This window comes from Macrobrachium rosenbergii, chromosome 32 (genome assembly GCF_040412425.1).
Source record: "Macrobrachium rosenbergii isolate ZJJX-2024 chromosome 32, ASM4041242v1, whole genome shotgun sequence".
NCBI lineage: Eukaryota > Metazoa > Arthropoda > Malacostraca > Decapoda > Palaemonidae > Macrobrachium > Macrobrachium rosenbergii.
The window spans coordinates 11,679,846-11,706,624 of NC_089772.1; the positions used below are offsets into that span (position 1 = coordinate 11,679,846).

Below are 26,779 nucleotides of genomic sequence, written 5' to 3' on the forward strand. Positions count from 1 at the left end.
TATATACTACTCAAAATGGGCTGTTGAGTTTTGTTATTCCCTGTATTGGTGCTGTAGCAACATTGACGAAAATCCACAATAATGCGATAGTGACAGGAGAGAAGAGATAAGCAATGTACACTTTCTCCAGGCGTGACTTGCACCACTATAAGGCGCAAACAAACAGTAAACTTTATTCTTTATTTCTCATTCTGGACAAATACTGCATTGTAACTGGCATTTCCGTTTCCAGCGCCTTTCTTCAATAGACATCAAGTAAAACCCATTTTCCTTATTTTAAAATACACAGGCGCGTAGCAGTTCCGTGCATTTTTAGGTCTTCAAGAAAAACAGTTTTACCCATTTCACAAAGTCAGTTAATTAACTAGATATCACGAATGATTCCCTCGAATACATTTGTGTTCCAGTAAATGGTTTTCATTGTTACGATTCTGCGTAAACAAAGGGCTTCTTCGAAATGTGTTCCTTGCTCAATCATTTCGTCACATTAGGCAACAACCGTAACATCTGCCTGGTAAGAACTATTGCTGGTCCACTGAAACTCGCACAAATTGTAATTCTTACACTGATTTCTGATAAGACACTAATATATATATATATATATATATATATATATATATATATATATATATATATATATATATATATATATATATATATATATATATATATGTGTGTGTGTGTGTGTGTGTGTGTGTGGGTTGGTTTGTTTGTGTGTGTATGGTTCAATTCACCGGAACACAGTGTATATATGCAGATTAACAGGGAAAAATGAAACATAACATCAAACCTGACGAAGCTTCTTCTTCAGTTCTGTAAGACATAATTAAGAGGACTGACACGTGGTGTCAGAAATTTCCATTATATATGCCGTGTTACAGTATAAACAAACATATAGACGGATGGAAAAAGTAATCATACTTGATAGGAAAAGAGAGGTTCTGTACACTCATTAACAAAAACAATTTTTTCCACCACTTTGAGGATTGGGAACGTAAAGAGTGATCCCCTATCTGCACTTCAAGCCATTTGTATATGGATTTTTTTTTAAAGAAGAATATTTAACAAGATCATTCCAAGGAATTTTAAATGGTTCATGTATGTTGACATAATAGCAAAAAAACGAAAATGTAAATGTTTTCTTTAGTAAATCAAAGGGATTGTTTTCAACTATAAATTCACTATGAAAATAGACTACTCGTATGACCACAGCCTACCCCTTTTTCGGATCGCTTAATACACAGAAATATTAACCACTTTAAGAATAGCCTGTACAGGAGACTTATCAATATTTTTGCATATTTTTATTTCAGTCTATGTAATGAAATAAAGAAATCAGCTTTCGCATCCGTGTTCAAACGGGACACAGAGCCTTGGGTGTGTCGAATGATGAAAGAGGTGAAACTGAATATCCTGATTCTGTACTGGACAGCTCATTAAGAACAGAGGGATTTTTTATGATAATCACGACAAGGAAACATAACACAAACATCAGCTCGTTCTACCATAGAGAATATTTTTCATTTGTTTTTATTCAACTTCATTGTGTTTGTTTTTTTATCTCTTTTATTTTTAATTGATTTTATTTATTTTTATTTATTTTTATTTTGTAATTTCTATATTTTTAGTTTAAAATCCGAGTGGATCTTGTTTGTCTGCCCCCAGGTTGGGGCGGGATAAGTAGGGGATTGGGAGGGTAGGGGAGACATGACACACCCACCCTCCTCCTGCAAACCTGTTTGTCCGCCCTGGTGGGGGCGGGTTAGGTAGGGGATCAGGAGGGTAGGGGAGACATGATGGGCAGCGCCGGGTTCCAGCGCAGCGTAGCGAGCGCCATCAAGCAGTAATTTCAGACATCTCTTAAGACCCAAATCTCATGTAGGTCACGTAAAAATTTCCTTTCATGTTAAGAAAACAATTTTGCCGTCAGTTGGACAGGTGTTATAAAGATAGTTTATTTTAACACAATTCAGCATGAACAAAAATATCAGCCAAGCAATGTATGTAATTTGAATAATTTTTTTTCTGAATAAAGGCGTAAAATGTATTGAATAGAACATTAAATCTGAATAATATTCTTTAACAAAAATTGTTATCTTTAAAGTTATAATGTTCTGTAAGGAACCCGAAGAGTTTGAAAGAGAACAGAGGGAGATGTGGGCTAGGTAGTACTAACTGAGCAATAGACAAGTAGTCTTCTCCGCTTGCAATATCCTGCCAACGGCATTGCAAAGGTACAGGAGCCTTTTCCCTCCTTGTCACTGATGGCTAGAAAATCCTCCTCACTTCTTTTCTAGATGCTCTGCCTCTTGGACCCTCCTGACATCAACTTGAGTAAATTTTCATATCTTTTCATACGATGCACCCTTTAACAGGGGTCCGGTCCGACTTAGAATAAGGAACACGAATATCTTGCAGGGAGAACCTTGCACTGTAATCTTGCTAAATGTTTGAGCTATGAGTAAAATGGAAGTTACATTCGTAAGAAACAATGAATCTTAAGGTTCAATTATATTCCATTTATTGTATCAAAGCCCAGTCCTTAAACTAAGGTTTACAAGATCGTTGAGAGGTCTTCTCACGACCAGGCCTTGTAAAATTGGTGTTCACGGTACTAACGGTAATGAAGGCAACATGGCCTCTGTACTTAACTAATATACATTAAATATATGCAGTTGTGTGCTGTTTCTTTAAGTCCTTGAGAGCCAAGTTTCATTTCTAGGAAGTTCGGAGTTCCTCAGAAGTTCTGCCTCAAGCTGCTGCCCCATCATTTCGTGGTCCTGCTGACCGTCAGCTGCTGATTTCCGCTGATTTTGTCGGTGCAAGACATTCTGGCGCAAATAAGGGAATGGATTAATGCCTAAGGTTTTTTTATTAACCTTTTCCTATTAATTTTCGGAGTGAAATTTAATTAGGATTCAAAAACAGCCCGACCTGACTTGAAGGTAGACCTACTTACCAATCTCCTCCGTGTGGAAGCCAGTTGTTCTTTCAGCGCCCGACGTTCTTGCTCCACTTCTTCTTGCGCCAAGAGGGCTGCGTTCAGAGCAGCCGTCACACTCTATAAGGATAATACACATATAGGCCTATATATATATATATATATATATATATATATATATATATATATATATATATATATATATATATATATATATAATTACTAACAGGACCTCATTCAAACTGGATGGTATCTAGTGGAGATATTTATTAAAAAAAAGTAACTTTTTTGAATAAATATCTGCACTAGATACCATCCAGTTTGAATGAGGTCCTGTTGGTAATTGTACTAATGCACAGAACAATTGTGTATGTGATAAAGTTAATAAATATATATATACACATATATATCTGTGTGTACGTGTATAACATGTGCGCGGGCTTCAGTCAGATTACATAGAAATGTCATAACAGCAGTTTACTGTCTTCCTCAATGCCTATAGACAAGAAAAGTCTGTAACTTAAATTTTGTATCCGTTGTAAATTCTTTTGCTTTCAAATATTTCCATAAAGAAATTGCATTAAGAAACAAGTACAAAATGCAACGAAGTTCGTTCGGTGCAATCGAGTTTTCCGTACAGCGCTACAGCGTATAATCAAGGCCACCGAAAATAAATCTATCTTTCGGTGGTCTCGGTATAATGCTGTATGAGCTGCGACCCATAAAACTTTAACCACGGCCCAGTAGTGACCTATCCTATATCGTTGCCAGAAGCACGATTATGGCTAAATTTAACTTTAAATAAAATAAAAACTACTGAGGGTTGAGGGCTGCAATTTGGTATGTTTGATGATTGGAGGTTGGATGATCAACATACCAATTTGCAGCCCTCTAGCCTCAGTAGTTTTTAAGATCTGAGGGCGGACAGAAAAAGTGCGGACAGAAAAACGTGCGGACAGAAAAAGTGCGGACGGACAGACAAAGCCGCCACAATAGTTTTCTTTTACAGAAAACTAAAAAACAGAAATCTCTGGAAAAAAAACTACTGGAGTGACACGTTATGGTTTCCAAGGCTTCTCTGTTTTTCATTTTTGCTTACAGAAGGATTCATTTGTGCCCACGCTCTAAAACCACAAGTTACTTATTAATATCCCCAGAAGGATATAGAGGATATTCGGAGATTTATACGTCTCGTATCAGTAATATTTTGCAGGAAGGTTTATGAAGTTCACGTGCTTCATGAACTTGTAACTGTAAAGTGATCAACCTCATTTCGATGAAGACTATTCAAAAAAAGGAAAAAACTACTCTGAAGAATATATTCACTAGACTCAAAACATGTTTTCCAGTGGATCTCACACAGAATTTCGAGACGCGAAAGATCATTGTCATGTTTAACTTTGTGTAACAAATGAGATATTCGAAATCGAACTTTACAGAACATAAATCTATCATTTTGGTATACACATCAATAAACAGACTGAACATTTGTTGCACACTATCGTGCGCCCGAGATAGTTATATTTTTGTATTATGCACCCAAATTTAAATAGATCTAGATTTGCTTTTACTTTTCAAAGCTGACTGTTTTGGATCTTTCATAGATAGTGAGCCCCAGCAAAGGTTGGGGGTCGTTATCTAGGACTAATATTTCTTGGGGGGTCATTATCTTCATGATATTTACAGTCTTTTGTTTATGTTTTTACGGAAATCCCCGACGGGCTTGTACTAAACACGCAGCAAAGGTGGATGCATACCGGGTTAAAATTTTACCCTTTGGGGTCACGATCTAGGAAAGATCCATTATTTTAATTCTAGCAAGTGACTTTGAAATCTGAGGTTTTCCAACGTCAGTTTCCGTGATTTTATTCGTCAGCTAAAACAAACCTTAATTTGGTCGTCCTTCGCTCGTAACTGTTGAATGAAGTGAGCCTTGGCGGTTCCGCTGTCGGTATGCTGCGCCGCGGACCGTTCCACTATTCGGCGCAGTTCCTCGACCTCCCGGTCTTTATGAGCTACCTGGGATGGAAAAATAAACAGGTGGTGGCCTGTGCTATAACGTTGCCAGACACGATCATGGCTAGCTTTAACCTTAAATAAAATAAAAACTACTGAGGCTAGAAGGCTGCAATTTGGTATGTTTGATGACTTGAGGGTGGATGATCAACATACCGATTTGCAGCCCTCTAGACTCAGTAGTTTTAAGATAAGATCTGAGGGCGGACAGAAAAAGTGCTATCTCAAGGGCGATACTGAAAGTTTCCTGTTCATGTCAGGTGAACGATGCCCAAAGAGAAATCTTCTTCAGCTGAAATTAATATTAAAAGTTGACATACACAGTGTGCAGGATGATTCCCGAAATCTCTGTGGATGCGCGATGCTTTCAAGCAATACTCTCATTCTCCTTGCACTGCCTGAGGTTTTAGTTTTCTGAAAGGAAAACTACTGTGGCGGCTTTGTGTGTCCGTCCGCACTTTTTCTGTCCGACGTCAGTTCTTAAAAACTACTGAGGCTAGAGGGCTGCAAATTGGGATGTTGATCATTCACCCTCCAACCATCAAACATACCACAATGCAGCCCTCTAGCCTCACTAGTTTTTATTTTATTTGAGGTTAAAGTTAGTTATAATGGTGCACCTTTTTTTTACTTGTTTTCATTGCTGCCAAAATGTAAGATAAAAGTTAACCCCAAAATAAAATCCTGTTAGGATTCTAATTCGTTCAGATGGTGCGATAACTTAAGAGTTGATAATGCACTTGTATATATACATTTTATACACACACACACATATATATATATATATATATATATATATATATATATATATATATATATATATATATATATATATATACATATGTGTACATGTATAAATTCAATGTTATTTCTAAGATTATTGCTTTATCTAAATCTTTCAAAAACATTGATTACTTTGATTCTACAAGACAAATCTCAACTCACTTATTTTCAACCATAGCAATACAGTAAAGAGATTGTTCAATTGGCAGTTCAAAAAAAGAAAATCAATAGACGATTCATCAATTCTATGATTAAGACTCGTCTGAATCAGGAGCGTCACCTCAGCTTCGCTCGCTGCCGCCCTCTGAGTGGCCGCTACCAGTCGCTTCTGCAGGAGCTGGTTTTTACGCAGGAGGTCGTATTTGCTGGGGTCGGATGCCTGAGGGCAAGAAAGATTGATGAATTTTTAATCAGGATTAATATTTGCGGTGCAAATCATGGGCGTGGCAAGGTTCCCAGTCGTGGACGGGAAATTAGCTTTCGCACAAATTTTATTGATTTATTTCCATAAAGAATTGTCAGGATTTAAATAACCGTTTTTTTATTACAGAGTATTTACTGCAAATTCAGTTTTTATGTAATGATTACATTTATTTACTTTTATTATTTTCATAAATTTGTTGATTCTATACGCAAAAATTTAGGGGTGTGGGCTTCCCCACATAACGGATAAGTCTGACTGTTTTATAAACATAATATCTCTTCTGTCCCGAACTTGATAGCAAAAATAAAGACAAAGAAAGGTATGAGGCCTAAGCTTGAAGGAAACGATGGGTCACCTTCTCGAAAAATGAAAACTTGAAAATTGAAAACTTGGCATCAGAAGAATTCAGTTGTCACTGGTCAGAGTATTCCCTGATTCCCAGAACTCCACAGCGAGTATCGTTATTCACCTGTTGCCGAAGTGCACCTTCATACCAGTGAAATTTTCGTGGATTCTCCTCTTTATAAATCAGTGATGAAACACTTAACTTAATTCTGTATTACTAATCAGTTTTCTACTGTAGTTCGAGTCCGAATTAATATTCCCAAGGCACAGAATGTGACAGGGCAAGTAACGAAACTCGTCAAAGGTATGGTACTGTTGTTGTTTTGAACTACTCAGTTGCAAAAAAAGTCAAATGAAAGGGTCTGTAACCATTTTTACTCCTTTTAGGTATCTCTTGGAGACTTCAGAACAGATGTCTCTTGCTGCGCTTTTCCCGATATTATCGGTTCAAGCCTAACATCTGACAAGGAATTCCAGATGTCAGCTTTCTTCTTCTTGTCTGTCTCTGATAACTCATTCTTGCTCTTCAGTTCAAAAGGCATCCTAACTATAATGTTTTTAAATATTCATTTAACCCCTCTGTTGTAAAATGAAGGTTATTTATAAGCAGACTGACAATATCTATACCATAATTATATGATACAGCTGAACTAGTCGCATTTCATTCTACGAACGTTGCCTGAGTTACCACCGCACTTGCCTATGCATCATCGGATAGATGGACTGGTGGAGAATGAAAAGGACAAGAGAGAGAGAGAGAGAGAGAGAGAGAGAGAGAGAGAGAGAGAGAGAGAGAGAGACCTTGAGCGTCGTCCATCTATGGGCCTTTTCCCTGCGAATGACTTCCTCTTCCAGCACAGCTCTCTTGTTCTGGGATGATATGAGTTCCCTCTGCATTCTCACCAACTCCACCTTGAGGGACTCCACCAGTTTGACGTGACGTGACAGCACTTCTCGCTCGTCCCTGATTGTGGAAAGGGAAGAGAACTGCGCTTTGCAAAAGAGCTTGAAGTTAATCTAAATAAACCTCCAGTGGTAGGTAGCAGTCTCCTTTTTTAGTTTTCTGTAAAAGAAAACTATTGAGATGGCTTTGCCTGTCCGTCAGCACTTTTTCTGCCCGCCCTCAGATCTTCAAAACTACTGAGGCTAGAGGGCTGCAAATTGGTATGTTGATCACCCACCCTCCAATCATCAAGCATACCAAACTGCAGCCCTCTAGCCTCAGTAGTTTTTATTCGATTTAAGGTTAAGTTTAGCCATGGATTGTGAGCGGACAGAAAAAGCGCGGATGAACGGACAAACAGCCTTCTCAATAGTTTTCTTTACAAACAACTAAAAATTTGAGAAATTTCAGCAGCTTTGATAAGTACAATGGAAATGGAATTTATGTAACTGCTACCTTGTGTTCTAATGCCATAAGAACCTTGTTTAGTTATTAGTTAAAGCACAACGACAGAATTCATTCTGACAGCGAAACGCACTCAGTGCTCCAGAAAAATAACATGCAACTACAGTACACATCCTAAAAACGGTCTACCAACTCCTTAAAAAGAGAAAAAAAACCCACGAAAATGACCCACCTCAGAGCGCTGACTTCAGTTGCAAGGGTTCTTATGTCCGTCTTCCTGTTGGAGTAGTCCTTGTCGCCTTTGTGCAAGATGTGCTCGAGCAATCGGACGCGCTCCCTCAGGGCTCGCACTTCGTCGTTGCGACGAGCCAGTTGCGTTGCCACCGTGGCTCTTCCGGACCTCTCCTGATGAGGACTGTCGTGAGTTACATAGCTAGGGATTGGTACCTAAAACTGACGTCGCAATGACTTTGTTATTCGGAGTCTGATTTGCCTGTTGGTGGGATGTAAATGTTAAAAACGACATAGTTTTTGGATTTCGGCAGCAAGGGGTGAAAGTCTTCTCTTTTAAACTGGAAAAGCTCTGAAATTTGAACTGTTTTCGCTTCCCATTTAAGGCAAGATGGTCATGATTCTTCTGGAAATAGACGCAACAACAGGTTACCTAGAATATGTAACGTTGGTTTAGATGGGTTTCATCATTAACAAATCCTTCAACGGTTAAATGTCGAGTAATAAGAGTATTTAGCATTACCTCTTCAAGCTCCTTCTGCAGGTGCTTAACGGCGTTCTCTTGGTCATGAAGAATCCTGGTGAGGCCAAGTTTCTCCCCCTCAGCATAATGGACGGTTCGATCCCTCTCCTCAACCATGTCACGCGCAGCTTTCTCGGCAACCTGCAGCTGCTCCTGCTCGCGTTTCATCGCGATTATGTCTTTCAAAAGACAAAATTAAGAACAATAGATACTTAGCCATTTCTACAGATCATCTCGTTCAAGACCAAGAGAAAGAGAAGGTCTGCTTACTTCCGCCCAAATCCCCCATGTAGGCGGAGCTTTGTCTACCTCCTTATTGCGTCAGCCGGCGAATTGCCGCAATGCGCAGGTGCCTCTAAGATACGTCATCGCCTGCGTAGTTACCCCAGGATGGGAGGTCACGCCACCCATGTGGGTAGGCCTTGTCTCTCTTAGCCTTGTTCTCATCAAAAGAGAATGGTTACCAACGAGCGAACAGTACCATTTTTAACTGATCTTAGTGTTCTATGTAACTACACAGGATTTGTCAATATAACATTATAAAGCAATGCATGCAAATTTATACAAACGATTTTATCCCATGGTTACCTATCCATAGCGTACCTTACTTCATAGATTTATTCGTAAGCTTGTTCTTCATCTTTTGACGTTATTTCTTTTCTTGATCAGAAACAGGGAAATTCATGAGTTCTACAATTCCCAACATTTATACCAATGATGAAACTATCAACGATTTCGTCACTTGTTCTATTTGATAGTTTATGTATCAGAAATACCAATAAAACTTTAACTGCGTAAGATTCGGAAAAAATAATGCTACTGAATTCTACTGAAATACCGTGAAAATGTAATCAATTATAGGAAGTTCATACTTGATTTGATCTGAATATAGAATTTAGGCCAAAGGAAAAGAACTGAGACCGATGAGGTCATTCAGTGCTGAAACGGAAATTGACAGTGAAAGGTTTGAAACGTGTAACAGGAGGAAAACCTCAAAGCAGTTGCACTATGAATCAATTGTTAGGAGAAGGTGGAAAGTAAGATGGAAGAAAGAGAATATGAAAGGAGGCACAGTTAAAGGAACGACAGAATCTTGAGTAATGCCTACAGTGCAACGCATAAGGTGCACTGACGGCTCCACCTCCCTACGGGGTGGACGATACTGGGAGCACTGTACAGTAGGTACACACAGTGATTTAGATATATTGACGGACCATTTAACATACAGGCCACTTTCACTTGGAGGCATCGTGATTTGCCGTCAGTCAGTAAGTGCAGAATAACGCTGCTGTGAATGATGTTCAGCGCAGTCTTAGACTTTTCTAACGAACTCTAGAATGAGTACACTCATGCGACCTACCTCCGGTAAGTTTCTGAATAGTCGTTTCTCTCACGTTCAGGTTCTGCTGAAGTTTCACGACGAAATAACCCGATTTTCGGCATTCCTCGACCGCCTCTTCTTTTTCAGTCTGAGGAAAGGGAATGCAGATGAGGTTAGCTAATGATAAAATTGCAGTAACGCTGCGACAGGTGCCAAAAAAATATAATTTTTCTTAATAATCGCTTGGAATTGTCAACGACTGTGGATCTGTCTAAGAAAAGTAGAGCTCTCCATACGTAAGTTGTTCAGTCACATCGTTATTTTCTCATCTGGGTCGCTTTGTGTGTACATGCATATTGATGTGGATTATAGAATTCACCCGAACGGCCAAGCGCTGGGACCTACGAGTTTCAGTCAGCGCTGAAAGGGAAATTGACAGTAAGAAGGTTTGAAAGGTGTAACAGGAGGAAAACCTCGCAGCTGCACTATGCAACAATTGTTAGAGAGGGTGGAAAGTCAGCTGGAAGGAAGAATATGAATGGAGGTACAGAAAAAGGAATGAAAGAGGTTGCAGCTAGGGACCGAAGGTATGCTGCAAAGAACCTTAAGCAATGCCTACGGTGCACGATCAGTACAGCAATCCTCTGCCCTTGCAATCTCAAAAATGAAAATAATAATCCATTTCGTGCACAGGGGTTCTCTGTGAAAATTTTTTGCACGTCATGAAAGGTGGGAACATAAAGTCTTGGAACAAAGCATCTCACACTGTTAAGAGAAAGTTCAACCAGGCTCCCGTAAAGCTGAATGGATGTCTCTCTGCCGGAAAGTGAAAGGGGGCGTGAGAAGTTATTACTTGTGGTGTAATAAAGCAATGAAATTTATATGAGCCATGCTCACGAAAGCAAAACCTACGTATTTCGAGGCTGAGAATAGTTTTCTTGAGACTTTTTTTTTGGGGGCGGGTATTATTATTAGCTGCTTTATTATTTCAGCAGATGAAACCTATTCACATTACACCAAAGGGGCCATTTATTATTATTATTATTTATTATTATTATTATTATTATTATTATTATTATTATTATTATTATTATTTCAGCAGGTGAAACCTATTCACATGGATCAGCAAACCAAGGGGGCCACTGACTTGAAATTCAAGCTTCCAAAGAATGTTGGTTTCAACCTCCCACCGCAGCAGACCCCCCCAACACTGCAGCAGTAACTGATCATGATACAGAGCCAGTGGTTTTTCATCACCCTGGGGGAGACGCGAACCCGCCCGCGACACCCACCATACCAGCGGATCAGAAATAACGAGAAAGATTACTTGACTTGATTAAATCGCCAGTTATATCCTGGCACGTTTAACACATCACATTTTAATCAGGTTTATGCTTTTGGGTGTAACATTTCCTCGTTGCATCAGAGAAGAGAAGGAAAAACTGTCTAAAACCTTTAGATCCTGTACTGATTTGAGGAATACTTGCTATATTGAATTATTATACACACACACACACACACACACACACACACACACACACACACACACACAGAGAGAGAGAGAGAGAGACTGTCCTATGAAAATGGAAATGACTGGATGATATTTATCTGCAAAGATAAACACACATGTCCACACTTACATTTGTAAAAATCTCTAATACTTGCACTATCATCTCGACAAACATTGTACAAACTCGAATGTATTTCTAACTGCACTCCTCTCTCTCTCTCTCTCTCTCTCTCTCTCTCTCTCTCTCTCTCTCTCTCTCTCTCTCTCTCTCTCTCTCTCTCTCTCTATATATATATATATATATATATATATATATATATATATATATATATATATATATATATATATATTGATTAGAGTAAAACTTATATACTTTGTATATGCATATGTAATGTGTGATATTTTCATGGTTTATATACTGAACTGATACACAGACTAACAATTATGGCTCCATCTTCCTAGTTCCTATTTGTCTTCATAACCTCGCTCACGTTTCCTTTCAACTTTACCTCCTGCAAAACACTTGAATTCTTTCAGTAGCTCTGCAGCTTCTTCTTACTATCGCCAGTCAGTAGTATGTCATTTGTGACCATCAGCCGATCCAAACTCTATTCAAGATCCGTCTTATCAAACAATTTTGCCCCTACTTTTACTCTCATCATGCCACCCACAAAGCCTTCAAGCAGCCACGAACACCTAAAGCAACCTACAGTCGACGCATTCTAAGAATATCATTCGGCCACGCCCCTTTCCCCTGGCACCGTAGATGATGCATAACATTATTACCGTACCGCACTCTCGGACGATATCAGTTGCTGCTTGACTATGACACTGATAACATAGAAAGGTCGTTCATCCCAGGGAGGAGTAGTAGACCCCAGAGGGAAGCAACCCCCTCCCTCCACCCATCTGGAGACGGGAAAGAACTGGGGTCTGATAAGGACAACCCTGCCAGCTGTATGAGTAATATCGTGAAAGAGGGGAGGGGGTTAGGCTGGGGTTGCTTGGTTGGGTAGGGAGGACGTGGGCGTGGCAGAGTGATATTCTTAAAATGCGTCAACTATAGTCCCAGCCCCATTTTCACACCAAACCAGGCACTCGCTCTTTTGCTTCTATCATGGAGCAATGCTGTAAATTATCGTGGGATGTGGGGAGTCCTTTATTGAGTAATTGACAGCTTGCATGCCACTGCATGTTTTGTTGCAAGATTGCCAAGCAACTGCAGAAAAGCGCTTCCGAACAATTGCATGTTAAACTAGATATATCAAGTGGCCTGGACACGTCGTCCCAAACGTGATTCGTGGTAAATTAAATGTATTGTTGTCACTGCCACATTGCTCCTCTCTTCTGTTCTTAAACTTGAGGCAGGCAGTGAAAATCACAGCTTAGCTATAAGTGTGAGTCAGGTACTAGACATTTGGAGTATTTCAAGTAATTACTGCCTTGGGTAAGTTATTTTTCATGTTGATTTACTTTTTCATTCCAAATAACTGTTTATCAGCTCTGATCAATGAGTATTACTGTATTTGTAGTGGTGATAAATGAATATTATTCTTTAAAGAGAATCTCCGCATATTATCAAATCATCAGCCTTTATTTCGTTCAAGGTTATAGACTGAATCACATTCTCAAGAAGCAAGTACAAAACATATTCATTTGTCGCTACTACAAATACAGTAACACTCATTGATCAGAGCTGATAAGTAATTATCAGGAATGAAAAATAAAAATGAAAAATAACTTACCCGAGACTATAAGTACTTGAAATGCTGTACTCCAGATATTTGTATCTGACTCACACTTACAGCTGAGCTGTAATTTTCACTACGTGCCGCGAGTTTAAGAACAGAATAGAAGAGCAATGTGGCAATGACAACAATACATTGAATTTACCAAGAGTCACGCTTGGGACGACGTGTCCAGGCCGCTTGATATATCTAGTTTAACATGCAATTGCTAAGAAGCACTTTTCATCAGTTGCTTGGCAATCTTGCAAATATATAATATATATATATATATATATATATATATATATATATATATATATATATATATATATATATATATATATATATATATATAGAAAATAAAAGTAGAAGGTGTCGGTATAAGGATCAAATTTCTCTAGATTATTACAAATCAAACTTTGACATAATTTTCCGAATTATGCCACTCAGCCGATCAGGAACTCATTTACGTTATAGGAATGCGAAATACATTTACATGTTAAAAACATAAATACCTCATGGTTTACGCAGCTTTCGATTAAGATTACACGAGTTTAGGACTTTCTCTTTGTTTCTGTTTCCCATTTATTGCAGTGTTTGAAAGTTTCCAACCTTCCCTTGCAACGACTGACGTCCGCGGTCTTCGGAGTTACGTCAGAAAATCGTATGACACCAATACTGATTGACAGCAACAATCTATGACTCTACGAATTTTATTTCTGTTTAAACTCACAATCTCACTCAATATTTCGGTCATTTACTTTCTCTCCCTGCTCAGGAGAAACTCAAGTCTTGGGAATAACCGCGATATATCTATTAAGTATGGCCAATGATTGTAACATGGGAAGAAGAGTGCTGTGACCTCATTAAGGTAAGCGCGTGCGATCTGGCCCGCGCGTGACTGCTTATCAAAGGGAGGAACGACGTCGACTCGCGTGTTCCCGTAATTACAACATCAGCGTTTCAGTTGTTTTCACTTCCTGCTATTCTGTACTTGGATGTCATAAAGATAGTAACAAAATACTCTGGTAAGGCTAATAGTATATATATATATATATATATATATATATATATATATATATATATATATATATATATATATATATATATATATATATATGAAGTGAAACGAAGTGAACTATATGAGAATGTCACTGGTAATTTACTCCTTTTCTAATCCTTGATAATAAAATCCGAGTGGATCTTGTTTGTCCTCACCCGGGTGGCAGGAGGGGGAGACATGACACAGCCACCCTCCCCCTGCAAACCAGTTTGTCTGCACCGGGTGGGGGCCGGGATAGGTAGGGGAATGGGAGGGTAGGAGAGACATCCACCCTCCTCCTGCAAACCCGTTTGTCCGCCCTGGGTGAGGTCTGGGTAGATTGGGGATTGGGAGGGTAGGGGAGACATCCACGCTCCTCCTGCAAACCTGTTTGTCCGCCCTGGGTGAGGTCTGGGTAGACTGGGGATCGGGAGGGTAGGGGAGACATCCACCCTCCTCCTGCAAACCTGTTTGTCCACCCTGGATGGGGGTGAGTTAGGTAGGGGAGACAGCAGCGCCGGGATCCAACATGCGTAGCAGGCGCCAACCCTCGGCGAAATACGTCCCTTCTCTCTCTCTCTCTCTCTCTCTCTCTCTCCTCTCTCTCTCTCTCTCTCTCCAGTTCCCACAAGGGAATAAGCAGCAGAAAAAGAAGCTTTAAATCCCAGTGAGGGAATGAATGTATTTCTTCCCTTTAAACTCATCAGAGAACGAAAACTAAGAACTAGATCCTAATCAGACTGTCAGGTTTCCTGATTAAAATAACTGAAAAATTATACAGAATTCCAGTAGCACATTCATGTTATTATCAAACCAACCTCTTTATTCATTCAGGAATATGACTTCACTCAGTGAAATTTGATTTTCTTTTTTATGTGGCACTAGCTGACCAACCCGGCGCTGCCTGGGAAAACTCTGAATGACAACCGATAAACTCTCTCTCTCTCTCTCTCCAACTCTCCCTCACTCTTTCCCTCTTTCTCCTCCCTAACAACCCCTCTACTCTCTCTCTCTCTCTCACTTTCTCTCCCTCTCACTCCCTCTCTTCTCCCGCGCTTAAATAATCGCAAAGTTAAGAGAGCTAACGAAGCTATTTGCAGATAACCAAATGTGTAAACGAAAGTAACCAAGAATAACCAGACTGGAACTCTTTACAAACCATTGAAGTCAATGATAAAACAACAACAAAATGTCTGACAAAATGAATGGAACAACTTTCACCAAAATGAATAGGCTTGAATACGAGAGAGAGAGAGAGAGAGAGAGAGAGAGAGAGAGAGAGAGAGAGAGAAGAGAGTCTGGAATTGGACCTAGGTAAATCTCCATGAAAATATGGCTACACTTAAGTAAAAACAAGTGTATATGAGAGAGAGAGAGAGAGAGAGAGAGAGAGAGAGAGAGAGAGAGAGAGAGAGAGTTTGCGAAGAGTCTGGAATTGAACCTAGTTAAATTTCCATGAAAATATGGATGTACTTATTTAAGTATAAATAAGTGTATACGAGAGAGAGAGAGAGAGAGAGAGAGAGAGAGAGAGAGAGAGAGAGAGAGAGAGAGAGAGAGCCTGGAACTGGACCAAGGTAAATTTCCATGAAAGTATGAATATACTCATTTAAGTATAGACAACTGTACTGTATATATAAATCCGCAGGTTGTCACAAAAGAATTTGAATTTTGACTATTTTCTTGTCAAGTTTACTTTCTTATTTTTCGCCAACCCTTCGCTACCCCATAAGAAGACTCAGTTATCTTAACTGTCTGATATTTCTCAACTGTTTCCCATTCTCTGTCGTTTAAATTAACCTACTGGTATTTCACTATAGGTTCCAGAGGTCCTTGATTCCTCACACGGCTGGAATGTGGAACAACCTTCCAGAGAATGTCGTGCAATTGCAACTTCAGAAGTTCAAGCGAAGGTGCAATGCATTGCTACCCTGATGCTGTTCTCCTGGCATTTTAATACGTTTTTATCTTGTTGTTGATTTGTTTATTTTTTTCTTTCTTAATAAGTGGGATCTCTTCTTTTTGCATTTCCCTTGACCTCCTCTTACTTCTTCGTAATGAACACCTTAATGTTCTTTGGAAGCTTGAAATTCAGGTCAATGGCCCCTTTCGTGTGCTTGTTCCGTGTGAATAGGTTTCATCTAATAATAATAATAATAATAATAATAATAATAATAATAATAATAATAATAATAATAATAATAATAATCTATCTTCGCTTGGTTTTATTTTCCCTATTCATATGCGAGGATTTTATTGCGTGGAATTAAATCCACAACAAACGTAGCCAAACAAATGGACTCTTAATCACACTAACAAGGAAAAAAGAAAATTTGACAAAGGAGAAACGGTTTACAATACTAATGAAAGACCAAAATGAAAGGGAGAGTCCTCTGAAAGCCAGTGACAAGAGTCCTTAGATTTCATTGGATGTGTTGAAAGGTTTTGCAACTTTCACTTGCTGTAGTTTGGATGTTGGCTTATATTTGATGTGCTAATTGAATTTACTGGATCTGTTTACTTCTTAAATTTATTGAGTTGACTTACTGGTTATATTTACTGAATTTATTTACTGCTTACAGTTATTGATTTTATTTACTGCTTACATTTATTGATTTTATTTGCTAAAATTTACTGATTTTATTTGTTAAAATTTATTGAATTTACTCACTAAAATTAATTAAAATTTATTTGCTAAAATTTATTGAATTTATCTATTACATAAATTTATTGAATTTATTTACTACTTAAATTTATTGGATGTATTTCCTACCTGAATTTACTACATAAATTTATTGAATTTATTTTCTAACATTTATTGAATGTATTGACTACTTCAATTTATTGAAATTATTCACTACCTAAGAATCTCGGTTTCCTCAGAAGTATTATGATGATTTAATCGATGGCGTTGTTGTTATGGCTCAAGTTGGGTATATGCCAACTCGGGCTCATCCTCATAAGAGCGTTCCATATGTGGGGATGGTCTAGTCTGGTGGAAGTGGATAAGAGTCCTCTTGTTGACCCCTGACTCCAGTCTATTTTCGGACGCAAAAATGGAGTCACTGATCTCTTTAATATATCGATTTTTTTGTCTTTTCTTGGTGCAGAGATTTATGCAAACGTACAGAAATACATAATTAACAAGTAAAACATGCGCCGAAGTGTCTTCGGCGCAATCGAGCTCTCTGTACAGCAGCTACAGCGTATAATCAAGGCCACCGAAAATGGATCTATCTTTCGGTGGCCTCGGTATAATGTTGTATGAGTCGCGGCCTATAAAACTTTAATCACGGTCCGGTGGTGTCCTATCCCATATCGTTGCCAGAAGCACGATTATGGCTAACTTTAACCTTATATGAAATAAAAACTACTGAGGCTAGAGGGCTGCAATTTGGTATGTTTGATGATTGGAGGGTGTATGATCAACACACCGGTTTGCAGCCCTCTAGCCTCAATAGTTTGAAAGATCTGAAGCCCGACAGAAAAGTGCGGACAATAAATGCGGACGGACAGACAAAGCCGGCACAATAGTTTTCCTTTACAGAAAACTAAAAACTCGATTCAAGATTTTTCCTATCAGATATGTAATTAATATTGAATCGCGTCAGCGCATCTGCAACAAGGTTATTGCATTTTCATAGTATCATGTTTATATTTTTGCGTAAAAGCTCTGCATCTGAATGAAAAAAAGAAATAAAAGCACCTTCCAAATCAAGGAAATGTTCATTCTACCCACGATTCACGTTTTCCAAGTCAGGAAGCGCGGTGTTACAGAATAAATTACACAGTTCTTTGCCAGGTGTGAACAATGATTTCTTCATCACTTCCGCATTGTAACATGACACCTCGTAAGATAGTTCTATTATTTATAGTAAGCAATTCCACGTAAATATCAATTGTACAAGGCAATATGACAACCTGATTATAGGTCTAAATGATAAATCAGTTTCTTAACGAGAACTCTAATACTCATAGCACGCAAGCCTTTAAACTATTCTACAAAACTGATACTAAAAAGGAATTAAAATACTGAATTGACACAATGCGTAGGCTATGCGTCCCGGATATTCATTTACTAATCCATATGATTTGTTCCTTTATGTCTGTCTAACCGTTGGTTTAATCACAGCATTTCATAAATCGCAGAGGGAAGAAAAATTATACACCTCTGTTCCTTTTTGTGTCTTCAACAAGTGTCAGGTAACTGACGCGCCGCAAGTACCGCGTGCAAGCTTCTGGTACATTCGAGAACCACGGTCTAGGTAGAACATGCTTCCTGTAACGAGTTGCCGTCTAGAACTATGAATTATTATACAGTAATGTTCTCTTAGTATACATATTTTAGACCACTTTTTTTCAATAATTTACATATTAAGGCAGACAACCTACTAATGATTTCTTTAACAAAATAGTAAATTGCTCAGAGCATGTTCTGAGGTATGTCTTCTAGTACTTTCAATAAATGATATCAGTTACAATGATATCTCATATTACTACCCCATTTAAAAAAAAAAAGTTGCAGAGTACAAGATTTGCAAGTTGAAGAAGAGCGAGTACTTAACTAGCTTAATATTATCTATCTGCTTGATGAGAACTTTTGCTTTTGAAAACCCTATCTACCGCAACGATCAACATTATCAAAAACTTCGCTTTTATCATACAGTGACAGCAACTTCATGTAAGAGCCGAAATTACTGACGAAATCCCGGTCCAGACAAAAGTTTAAGAAGAGCGAATATACTTCATCTCTTAGAACAAGGTTTCGCTTCACTGTTGCAACTTTCCTTTTTTCTTTACATTACAAATGAGAAGGTGGAATTTCCTCCTGTTTTCGGTAAGTTCTCGTAAATCTGACTTCCGACACTAAGTGAAAAGCCGGAATTTGCAGTAAAAATTAAAAAAAGAACAAATCGTTTTGATAACAACTAGACTCTGAGTAAGATTGTTTTAGCTCTCAATTGTTCAGTTAAAAGACTCGTCTGAACGAAGTGCAGGCAAATGAGAGAGAAAAGCGAAAGCGATTGTCTTACGCATCAGCCGTGATCACTAACTTGCACATTCCTGAGCTGTCTCCCGACGATGAAATTGTCAGTCTTGAGAGCCTCCGCCAGTGTGGTGGCTTGCTGGAGGTGGGCGCGCGTGATGGCGTGGGTGTGAAGGGACCTCTGCACTTCCCGCCCCCTCGCCTCTACCTCGGCTGCTAATTCCATCACTTTGGCCTCGACCCGCGCCGTTTCCTCCAGTTGCCTGAGGAGGAAGAGAAACGTCCAATTCTCAAGCTCGTAAAATAACATTGGTGATTTATATAGAATATAATCCGCCACAAACTTGTTGCAGTGTTAACAAACACAAAAATCCTGGCTTCTTTAACAAAATAGTTTTCACAGTGCACGTCATATCATATCATCTGTGATGGTAGTTTCCCTAAAAAGAAATCATTATATAATTTACATATATGAAGTAAGAATTCTTTAACAATGCAGTACATAAACATAGATAGACCCACATAACTAAAAATAAACATTTATGACGTCTTTATCAGCAATAGCATCTTACCTTCCCAGGCAATTTTAGAACAGAATATAGGAAGCCCATATACTAGAAGCGAAATGTTCATTGTTTATATTAGTTTCGTTTTATAATAATAAAAAATAATCCTACCTAAGGTCTAGAGAGTATAGCTACAGTATACTCGCTATAGACCTTGCGCCTATACCTATCTCTGGCGTGCTGGAAGGCAGTGATGAGGCCGTTTTGCTTCGTTAGTTCCCGCCTGGATCTTCCCAATTCCCGCTCGGCGTTTTGTCTCTCCAATTCCCGGATGTGGACCAACCCGGCGTGTTTTTGCACAGTTCCTGAGTTAAAAAGAAAGCAGAAGAACATGCGTTTTTAGCTGTCTTGTAATACTATAGGCAAGAGGATCTTTTGACATTTAAATTTTCAAATGTGTGTGTGACAGTGTGTGTGTGTGTACCAGTCGCATTCACAGCGGCTGAGATGTCATTCCGATAAGCGTTCCTCACATGGCAAGTGTTTATTGTCTTAACTCCAGACAGGTTTATTGCTCTGATAAGTTTATCCACAATAAAAGCGTAACAGTATATACAGATGCCGAGTAAACTTCACTGATAAATCTTTGCTAAATAAACACAACTACACTCTTGACTGAGAACCGACGATCAAACGAAACTTATTGTTAGGCTCTACAAAAAGAATTGTAAAATATAATAAAGGCAAATTACGTTTCGTATTCCTGAAATGAACTTAGTGCCTAATGGAAGATTCATTCTAAATCACTCATGCCATCAGGCACAATGGATTAACGCTGACTTAGAAATTTTAGTTTTTTGGAAGCAATGCCTTTGCACCGGGAAAAAAAAGAAAGTAAAGCAGTAAAACATAAGTTCATTATTTCTACTCTTCCAGTCAGATTTAATATAGAGCTACCAAAGACAAATATGTGAAAGGAAAGAGGGTTTATGCGCTACGTCAAAATCCATTTCCCTGATTTACGGTTCATTACGGAACGAAAATGGAAAAATAATAGCAAACTGTTCTGGAAAACAATCATTATAAAGGGCGCTAAATACCTAGCAGACTGTACAAGAAGTATCATCTCTCTAGCCTTGCCTTCGTGTGTGTGTGTGTATGTGTGTTTGTGTGAATATGAGAAAGAGTAGGACACATCTGTTACCCAGGGTTTTGATGTAGGTTCTGTGGAGGACGTCCCTCTCTCGCTTCAGCTTTTCCATCTGGCGGGATATTCTCTGCTGCTGACGATTCTCGGTCAAGGCTTGCTTCTCTGCGACCTGCAAAGATAAGATAAACGCATCTCCTTTTATGGGCGGTTTCATTCTGGCTGCATTTTGACTCGAAAATAATTGGGTTTGGAGAGATACCTGGTATCTCAGGCATATTACCACAGGCTACTGGAGTTCAGACGATTATTTATTGACAATCGGTCTAGTACAGTGGCACTCGAATCTACAAGGTGAGTTTATATTTAGTCAGTAGCTATTGATCAAGACTTTTTTTTTTATCGCGCAGTGCAAACACTTCGGCTTTTTATGACATATGCGGAAAGTATTTATTGATCAATCCAGAATAGTACAGTAGAATTCCACATTACAGATTCTGTAAAACAAAGGACGTGTGGTCAAGAAACGCTCTGAGCTCATGATTGTTCTGAGAAGCCCTGTTTTAGGGACGATGTTTATTGCTTGAGTGGCGTTGACGGAGTATGATCTACTAAACTAAATGTCCTTGTTTCGTTGATGTTATAAGGAGCCAGTAGCAGCCTACAACAACTATGTGTGTGTGTGTGTGTGTACTTTCTTGATGCTAAAAAAAAAACACGGTGCAAAAATTTTCACCCTCTAGTGTATGGCGTCAAAACAGTTAGGACAGCTAGTGCCCGCGATCTTGGTTCGAGTGATTCATAGCTTGCTGATTCTGTCTGAATGTAATGGAATTTTTAATTGTTTTTACTTTTACGCAACGTATTATTTTCTGAAACAAACGGCAACATATCCTGAGAGAGATCACTACTTAAAATCAGCATTCCCAAAATAAGGACGAATCAGTACAACGCTCTTACAGCAGTCTTGAATTCATCATGCCATCAAAAACATGTCAAGTTAATTGGCTTTGCACTTGATGGCATTATGTTTGGTGTGTGTTTAATTTGAATAACTGTAAGACGAATAAACATATGGATACTGGCGGTACATTTTAAAAATTAAAATATGAGAAACAGTATAGTCAACAGCGCCTGAGTCAAAGAGATTAGACTTCTTCTTATGGTCAATTTCCTCCGTCTCTTTATTACGTATTTTCAGTTTTCTTTCTTAGGAAAGAAATGAAAAATAAACAGTAGTCAAACTGTAACAATTATTTTTTTTTCAGAGGCCACATTATTACATAAACGATTCGTTATTTTCGTCGTAATGTTAAGAATAACCTCAGAAATGCCTCAATAATTCGTAATTACTATTTATTTACAATTTTATAATAATAATAATAATAATAATAATAATAATAATAATAATAATAATAATAATAATAATGGAGAAACAAATCCAAGTTATGTCACTGTACAAATACATCTACAAATAAAACTATAACGAGGCATTTCGAGAAGCTATACAATTCCTCTGTTCAGCTGAGAAGGAGAATCGTACAGATTCTCGAATGCTCTCTGTAGAGTCATACTTTAAAATATTCTTGTATAGTTACGTAAATGCGGATTTGTTTCTCCATTTTACGATTCATGATGCTATGATTATATTTTTTATTATTCCAGTAGCTAATAATAATAATAGTAGTAGTAATAATGGTTGTTGTTCGTACCTTGAGTTGTCCTCTCAAGGTCTTTATCTGAATCTCCACTTCCCCACGCATTTCATCTTGTCTCCTGACCGTCTTCTCCAACTGGTCGTACTGACGGTGCGCCGCCGAGTTCTCCTTCTGGAGTCTCACGCAGTCTTCGTCTCGTAGCTGCAAAGAAGGGGACGTATTGTACCTCCAACGGTGAAATCGTACCGGAAACAAGTAAACAATGCCCCGAAGAAATCGAGTTTTACGTACAGTCGCTACAGCGTATAATGAGGCCGTCGAAAGTAGGTCTATCTTTCGGTGGTCTCGGTATAATGCTGTATGAGCTGCGACCCATGAAACTTTAACCACGGCCCGGTGGTGGCCTATATTATATCGTTGCCAGAAGCACGATTATGGCTGACTTTAAATTTCAATAAAATAAAAACTACTGAGGCTAGAGGGGTGCAATTTGGTATGTTTGACGACTGGAGGGTGGATGATCAACATACCAATTTGCAGCCCTCCAGCCTCAGTAGTTTTCAAGATCTGAGGGCGGACAGAAAAAGTGCGGACGGATAGACAAAGCCGGCACAATAAGCTTTCCTTTACAGAAAACTAAAAAGCACAGCGCAGCCGCTCCAAACGCTAAATTTAAGTGATGTTTCTCAACTCACGCGTGCATGTTAGTTAGTTATAAATGATTTGTTTAACCAGACCTCTGAACTCTTTTAGGGTTCTAAAGTCCGAATGACAAGACAAGAAAATACCTTGGCAGTTGCCGTCGCTTCTTTGTTTGCAGCTTCAAGTCTGGCCAAGGTTCGGGCCCTAGCCTCGGCCTCCTTCCGGAGTCTGACCACTTCCTCGCGCCCTTCTTCGAGTTGCCGGCTGATGTTTTCTCGCTCGTCCTGAAGGGATGGATGGAAATGAAGTTACAGATGTCATAATGAGAAATAGGACTAAGCCGTGCAGACTTCATGACAGTTGTGCTGTTAATGAACCATCTTGTTTACTTTTCAAAACTTTATGTGTATATTACATGTTCATTTTTTCCTCTCTCTCTCTCTCTCTCTCTCTCTCTCTCTCTCTCTCTCTCTCTCTGGCTGGGAGCTTCATATATTTAGGAGATGGAACTCAAAAGATAAGTAAGAAAAATAGAAGTACTGAGGAGAAAATATGCACTAATGGGTAAATCTTGAGGAGATAATATATATATATATATATATATATATATATATATATATATATATATATATATATATATATATATATGTGTGTGTGTGTGTGTGTGTGTGTGTGTGTGTGTGTGTGTGTGTGTGTAGAATCTACCGGTCACTTTTTACCAGTTACATATATGATTGTAATAGACACAATGCCCTCTTAACTTCTCGAATCCTTCATGCTTTTTGGATAAGCTACACTACATAGCCTTAGATGGTCAGGTCGGCAGCGAAACCTCGTCGTGATTATGGGACGCGGGTTCGTTTCCCGCTACCGGATATCATAATTGCTTCAAAAAATCTTGCACTTGCATCTAAGGCTTTGTAGTGACAAGCGTATCCAAATAGCGCGAAGAATTGTGGCTATTATAATTACGTCTAAATATATACACATACATATACATACATACATATATTATATACATATATATACCGGTGCACACATACGTGCATATATATATATATATATATATATATATATATATATATATATATATATATATATATGGATGTGTGTTTAAAATAACTGTGAAACTTTCAACGTAATAAACAAATGCTTGTTTGTTCCCTAAAGAATTTTCACATGTGGAAATTACGAGCAGAAAGTTCAACAAAAGTTCGTCTGCCTAAACGGCGGTGTGTATTACCAGCAATTACGCAGTTACGTATATGACAACATGACAAGTGCGATAACCAAGCATTATAACCTATAACATCCCTTATCGATAAGAGAATAGCAGGAAGCAGAACAGAATCACTCCTAAATATATCATTGTATATTTTCGCGCTTGCAGAATATTGGTAGTTTACAGTTTAGTATAGATTCTTAATAGCTTCATCGTGATTAAATCATCGCGTAAAATGCGCAGGGGGTTAGCGCCATCAGTGCACCTCGCGGGCTGCACTGTAGGCATTACTTAATATTCTTTACAGCGTCCTAAAGGCCCGTAGCTGCAACCCATTTCGTTCTCTTCACTGTACCTCCATCCATATCATCTTTCTTCCATCTTGTTATCCACTCTCTCCTAACAATTATATCTTAGTGAAATTGTGAGGTTTGCCTCCTGTTACACCTTTCAAACCTAACTACTCTCAATTTCCTTTCCAGCGCTGAATGATCATAGGTCCCAGTGCCTTCGGCCTAAACTCTATATTCCATTCCACGCCATATAAGGACGACGTTGATAATTCTGCTGTTGCGTATCGAGGTCAAACGCTTCAAGGAAGGGATAATTGTTATTGATACTCGGTACATACATTTATCGGTCGACTGGAGAATCCGAATGGGGAAAGTGTTTGTTGCATGATCAATGTAGTGACTTATTTTAAATGCCCGTGAAGTTTTACTTGAAGTAATTGGAGTTATTTGCATCCCCACAGCCACTCCCTTTGAATTTTATTTTCCTGAGCCGTACAACACACAAACTTCAAAATACTTGATCGTTTTACCAAAGCTTTATACTAGTCTATGTGCCCTAAAGGTCACTGATAGATATATCACAACTTTTCCAAATCAAGGCTTTCAGCAAATAAATCGATTGCTAATTTCTGTTACCTAGTCCACCTCCCATCCTTTGTATCTCTTGCAGCTAAATTGATCAAAAGGTATCAGCAACAGTTATTCGAATTCAAAGAGGACATCATTCGAGTAGAGAACGTGTCTGGACCTTCTTTTTTGCCCACACTCACTCACCAGTGACAGACACGAGATCGATTCCGCGAAGAGGAATTCGTTTTGGTCCCTATCCCGACAGATTCTTGGTGCACCTGTTGGCCACTAGCAGTGAGTTAGGCACCTGGAATCAGGTCGACTGTGGTGGGTTGGAAACTAGGGCTTACGAGGGCATTAGGCCAACAACCACATCCCAGAAAGACTTGCTAGAACAGATTAAGCCCCACCCTTCTGTGGGGAGAATAAAACGTATATATAGTTGAAACAAAAACACACACACACGCATACACACAGCAAAGAGGTGAGTTAACGAACAGGCAAAGAAATAAAAGTGGACTGAAAAGAGACTTGATTTATTTAAGGTAACTGAAATGGGAATGTATGAAGGTATTGCTGAGACAACTCTCTTTGATCGAGGTCAAGTGTGGAAGTTGAACGCAAGTGGTAATATTTAGAACACCCAAACACAACAGTTACTTGGCATATCGACTGAATTAACAACTCTGACTAACAAATAAAACAGGCATATGAAAATAACAAAAAAAAAAAAACGTTATGATATTATCAATCACACGGAAACAAGCAGCAGACTAAGGGGGGTTTGTTTACAAAGATGCTCTCTCTGGAAGGCGTGACGCCACTAACCCCTCTGAGTCTCTGACTCATGTCCATACCTGCGCGCTGGCTGACCTGGTATGTCTAGACTCTAGACTCTAGACCGTGCGTGAGGAATAACAAACAGGAAAAGAACGAACAGAGCATTTTAAGGTGGTCTGGTCACATGGATAAATCAGCGAAGAAATGTTGGTGGAAACAACTGCGGAACTGAGTGGTGTTCAGGGAAGCATGAGAAGAGGAAGACCTAGAAATGTTTGAGGAGATGGCATGGAAGAGGTAACTGAAAAGAACCCTATTACCCAGGAAGCAGCAGAGATAGGCTACAGGTGGACGGGACGATACGTGTAGCTGGGCTTCAGCTGTTGTCTCTCTCTCTCTCTCTCTCTCTCTCTCTCTCTCTCTCTCTCTCTCTTTGAGAGTTATGTGACCTTTGCTTTATATTTCATTCCTTGGATCCACACCATGTTAAGGCAAATAAGATATATATGTATATATATAATGGGGCAGCGTGTGTGTGTGTGTGTGTGTGTGTGACCGAGTAATTTGCACGTGTACCCGCTGAAGCGTTTATACATGTACTTGTGCATACATGTGCAAGCAATAAGTGTTGTGGTATATGCCGTCACCTTTTGCTGGTCAAGCAGTTGAGCCTTGTCTTCCACGGTGCTCTCCAGTTCCGAAAGATGAGCCTGCAGGCTGGCCGTCTCTTGCTCGGCAGATTCGGAGGCCTCGTACTGGGCCC

At 38.9% G+C, this 26,779-nt stretch overlaps 1 protein-coding gene across 1 annotated transcript in view; it reads right to left on the reverse strand.

Annotated features, from left to right (window-relative positions):
- Positions 1-850: 850 nt before the first annotated feature.
- LOC136855594 (cilia- and flagella-associated protein 58-like) overlaps positions 851-26,779 on the reverse strand; it is a 38,886-nt gene continuing 12,957 nt past the window's right edge. The window contains exons 4-17 of the mRNA XM_067132687.1: positions 26,664-26,779; positions 23,298-23,435; positions 22,564-22,710; positions 20,909-21,023; positions 19,931-20,069; positions 19,266-19,461; positions 9,972-10,080; positions 8,612-8,790; positions 8,090-8,262; positions 7,311-7,473; positions 6,021-6,119; positions 4,829-4,960; positions 2,960-3,061; positions 851-2,831 (exon numbers count right to left, since the gene is read on the reverse strand). The exon at positions 26,664-26,779 is cut by the window's right edge and continues 71 nt beyond it. Of these exons, the coding sequence (XP_066988788.1) occupies positions 2,691-2,831; positions 2,960-3,061; positions 4,829-4,960; positions 6,021-6,119; positions 7,311-7,473; positions 8,090-8,262; positions 8,612-8,790; positions 9,972-10,080; positions 19,266-19,461; positions 19,931-20,069; positions 20,909-21,023; positions 22,564-22,710; positions 23,298-23,435; positions 26,664-26,779 (1,949 nt within the window). The 3' untranslated portion in view covers positions 851-2,690. The remainder of the gene's footprint in view (positions 2,832-2,959; positions 3,062-4,828; positions 4,961-6,020; positions 6,120-7,310; positions 7,474-8,089; positions 8,263-8,611; positions 8,791-9,971; positions 10,081-19,265; positions 19,462-19,930; positions 20,070-20,908; positions 21,024-22,563; positions 22,711-23,297; positions 23,436-26,663) is intronic.